This window comes from Merops nubicus, unplaced genomic scaffold (assembly GCF_000691845.1).
Source record: "Merops nubicus isolate BGI_N331 unplaced genomic scaffold, ASM69184v1 Scaffold8310, whole genome shotgun sequence".
Lineage (NCBI taxonomy): Eukaryota > Metazoa > Chordata > Aves > Coraciiformes > Meropidae > Merops > Merops nubicus.
In genome coordinates, this window is record NW_008580805.1 from 1 (window position 1) to 3,737 (window position 3,737).

A 3,737-nucleotide genomic window follows, 5' to 3' on the forward strand; every position below is an offset into this window, starting at 1 on the left:
GAAGGGGAAGGGCAAAGAGATGCTGCAGGGCTGCTGAACTGCCCTCAGCTCTAAACTAAGGGGATTTATCGAGTGTTAACCCAGTACTACACGAGAAACCTCTATAGATGGTTTCTGTATCCTACTCTGTAGGGTGGACCGGGGAGATCCCTGGAAGGAATTAAAAGAATCTCAGGAGGAGGAAATGCGTACTAAATATTCTGCTCGCGTTGTGCGGAGGGTTCTGTGGGGTGTGCGGGGGCCTATGGGGTTCGGTGAAGGATGGGATGGGGCGGTGTCCGAGGCTGTGAACTGATGGCCAGCACCAAGTGGGACAGGCTGATCAGAGGAGCGGCAGACTCCTGCAGTACCTCGCTGCCAGGCGTAAGCTGTGAACAGCTTTAGTTTCTTTCTCAGCTAATGCCTTGAGTGTATTTTGCAGTCTAAGTGTACCAAAATGGGTCCAGGAAGTTATTCAGCCCGTAGCAGAGGAACTGAAATTCTTAATGCCACAGCCCTTCATGGGGGAAATTATGGGATTGTGCAAAGCCCTGGGAATAAGCCTTGGAGATGGAGTCCTGCTTAACTTCGCCTACGAATCTACTGCGTAAGTGTCTGGTACTTAGAGAACCTGGTAGTAGCAATGGATGAGTCTGGAGGTAGAGATTCATCTTAGCTTGGTGTGGGAGGATGCACGGGAAGGCAGGTGAGGGCACATGGCAGATAATCCCTGCTGTTCATTCTCATCTTGTTTCCTGTGTTCAGCTGGAAGTTTTTTTTCTCATTAAGCAGTTAGTATCCTGAATGGAACAAGAAACGCAGAGCAGTTTTTGTTAAAAAACTAGCTGTAATGTTGTTCTGTAGCTGTAAAGTTGTTCTGTTTATCTCTATAAGCCCGTAAATGTATGAAGATAACTTCTGCCAATAAGGAAGAGACATTTAGTCAAAAGTATTTGGGTTCATTTATCTTCAAAGATCATGTAATCCGTTTTGTTGTTTAAATTGTCATACTTTACAAGGAAATAGAAGAATCAGTTGCAATCTAATTATTTTAACTGCTCATCTGAGATAAATTTACTTCCAAACTATTCTGTGGATGAATGTTCAATACCTGTAAAATGTAATTTTTTGTTTTCCATGATGGGAAATGAATGTAGTATCTTTATGACAACATGCAAAGCCTTAGTGGAAAAAAATATACGATTTCACTGTTCGTTTTTTGTCCTAGAAGCATGTCCAGGAGAACAGTAAACACTTGGTGTTGCCTGTGAGGATTCTGAAACTATTTCTCTGTATAGATTTTACTAAGCAGGTGCATAGAGCCACTAGCACACATTTTGATTATTATTTGGTTAAAACGATGTTTTTTAAAATAAGGTTTACTATCATGTAAAGTAGTAATTTATATGGTAGCTTTCTTAGTATGTCACAGAAGACATTTCCCATTCTTAGCCCTGGTAAGGCCCATGAAATTTCAAGTTTCTCAGCTCTAATAATACTAAAGAAAAAGCATCAACTAGGAACAAACTAGTTGTCGGCGAGATTTTTTTTTTTTACCTTTACTGTTTTGAGAGACAGTAATATGCATCACTGGAATGACAAACACAGAGTGAATTTTTTAATTCCCCACCAATTCAATATACTTCATTAAAAATAGCCTGTTTCAATGAAACCGAAACTGTTACTAAACAGTTACTAAAAAAAGGAATTTCAGTATGCTTCCTCACTTATTATTGAAATGGCTGCTGTGGAGTTTTCTGAAATGAGTCTTTCTCCTTTTTGTATTCCAAGGTTCTGTACCAGTATTGTTGCTCAGGATGACAAAGGAAACATTTACCATGGGCGGAACCTGGATTACGATTTTGTCGATATATTAAGCAAGGTTACAATTGATGTGCAGTTTATAAAAAGTGGGCAGGTATGAGCTGTGGTTGGCATGGCTGGGGGGGATTCCATGAAGGAAAGGGATACATAGTGGAATTTAATGTAGAAATGTGTTTCCTATCCAAATTCACTGGATTATTAGAGCACTGCAGCTGCTCTCTGGGAATGCAAGATAGATGCTAATTTTTCTTTTCTCTCTAGACATTCAGTTAGTGGTGATAAACCGGAACAAATAGAACAATATAATCTATCATCTCATGATTATTTAAAAGATGTTGCAAGAGATGTTGAGATAGTAGAAAAGAAACACTAGAGACTATAGAAAAGAGATCCGTTTTGGCAGAGATTGATTCTAAGGCTTTTTTTTCCTAAAGCCCTGTTGACTTTTGAGACAGATATTTATGTTTTAGATAGAAACTTCCAAAAATTAACTAGTTGCTAGTGCAGTCCTTGTTAGCATGGTTTTCTTAAGATTCATGAGTCCATTTTGCAAATGGAGAACTTTGTCTTGCTTGACTACTCACCAACTGGAGCAAAACTTTTGGAGCAGTCAGTGTTAGTTAAATTAAATAACAGTGAATTTTGGTCATCATAAAATCATAGAATAGATTAGGTTGGAAGGGTCTCTAGTCCTTTTAGAATTTGCTTTGCCAGTTTTACTGTAATTTCAGGCTGTTTATAGCCACTGAAGTGGGAAATTCACAGAAAAAAAGTACAGGTTGCTGCTTCAGAAGGTTGCCTGTGTTTTAAGAAATGTTCTGTCCTGGCATGCTGTAATGCTGCATGTTTCCTGCTTTCAGATAGCATATCAAGGCACCACGTTTCTTGGTTATGTAGGCTTATGGACTGGACAAAGTCCACACAAGTTCACGATCTCCGGTGATGAACGAGGTAAAATAACTCTGCCTTCCCCACCTGACATTTTGTACGCTGCTTTAGTTGATGGCTGCCTGCTGGTACCAGGGCTTGAGAGGATGCGGAGGGGTACTGGAAAGATCTGGTAGTAAGGGGGAGACAAGAGATGTCACTACTGAGAACAAAAACTTGACAACAGAAGGACTTGTAACAGACAAGAGGGTTGAGGAAGGGTCGCTGCCTTTTCCATCAGCACTTCGGTTTCACAAATATTCATAGAATGATAGGATCACAGAATGTCTGGGTTGGAAGGGACCTCCAAAGGTCATCTGGTCCAACCCTCCTGCTGTAAGCAGGGACATCTCCAACTAGATCAAGCTATTCAGAGCCTTATTAAGCCTGACCTTGAATGTCTCCAAGGATGTGACCTCCAACACCTCTTTGGGCAACCTATTCCAGTGATCTATCACCTTCATATTGAAGAACTTTTTCCTAACCTAAATCTACCCTTTTCTAGCTTAAAGCCATTACCCCTCATCCTGTCTGTACAAACCCTTGTGAATAGTCCCTCCCCTGCTTTCCTGTAGACCCCTTTCAGATACTGGAAGGCCACTATAAGGTCTCCCTTGTAGCTGATGGGTTGGTAGCTCTCAGGGTCTTCCTTTCTACCCTTTTTAGAAACAGGGGTGATGTTTCCTTTTTTCCAGTCACGAGGTACTTCACCTGACTGCCAAGACTTTTCAAATACTATGGACAGTGGCTTGGTGACTGCATCAGCCAATTCCTTGAGTAGTTTGGGGTGCATCCGATCAGGTCCCATGGACTTGAGTATGTTCAGGTTCCTCAGGTATTCACAAACCTTCTCCTCATTGACTGTGGGAGGGACTTTTTCTCGCTGGTCCATATCTTGCGGGCCATCCTCTTGAGAGCTCTGAGGAAAGAAGTTGCCATTGAAGACTGAGACAAAAAAGTTGTTCAGGACTTCGGCCTTCCCTCATCTGTTGTTACTAACTCCCCAT

The 3,737-nt window shown here is 41.4% G+C and overlaps 1 protein-coding gene across 1 annotated transcript; it reads left to right on the forward strand.

The window, feature by feature from the left end:
- Nucleotides 1-434: 434 nt before the first annotated feature.
- On the forward strand, nucleotides 435-2,754 carry LOC103772799 (N-acylethanolamine-hydrolyzing acid amidase-like; the record flags this gene model as incomplete). The annotated part of the gene is made up of 3 exons (XM_008940179.1): nucleotides 435-586; nucleotides 1,771-1,897; nucleotides 2,664-2,754. Coding segments are annotated over exons 1-3 (319 nt in total), but the record flags the coding sequence as incomplete, so codon positions are not given.
- Nucleotides 2,755-3,737: the final 983 nt, after the last annotated feature.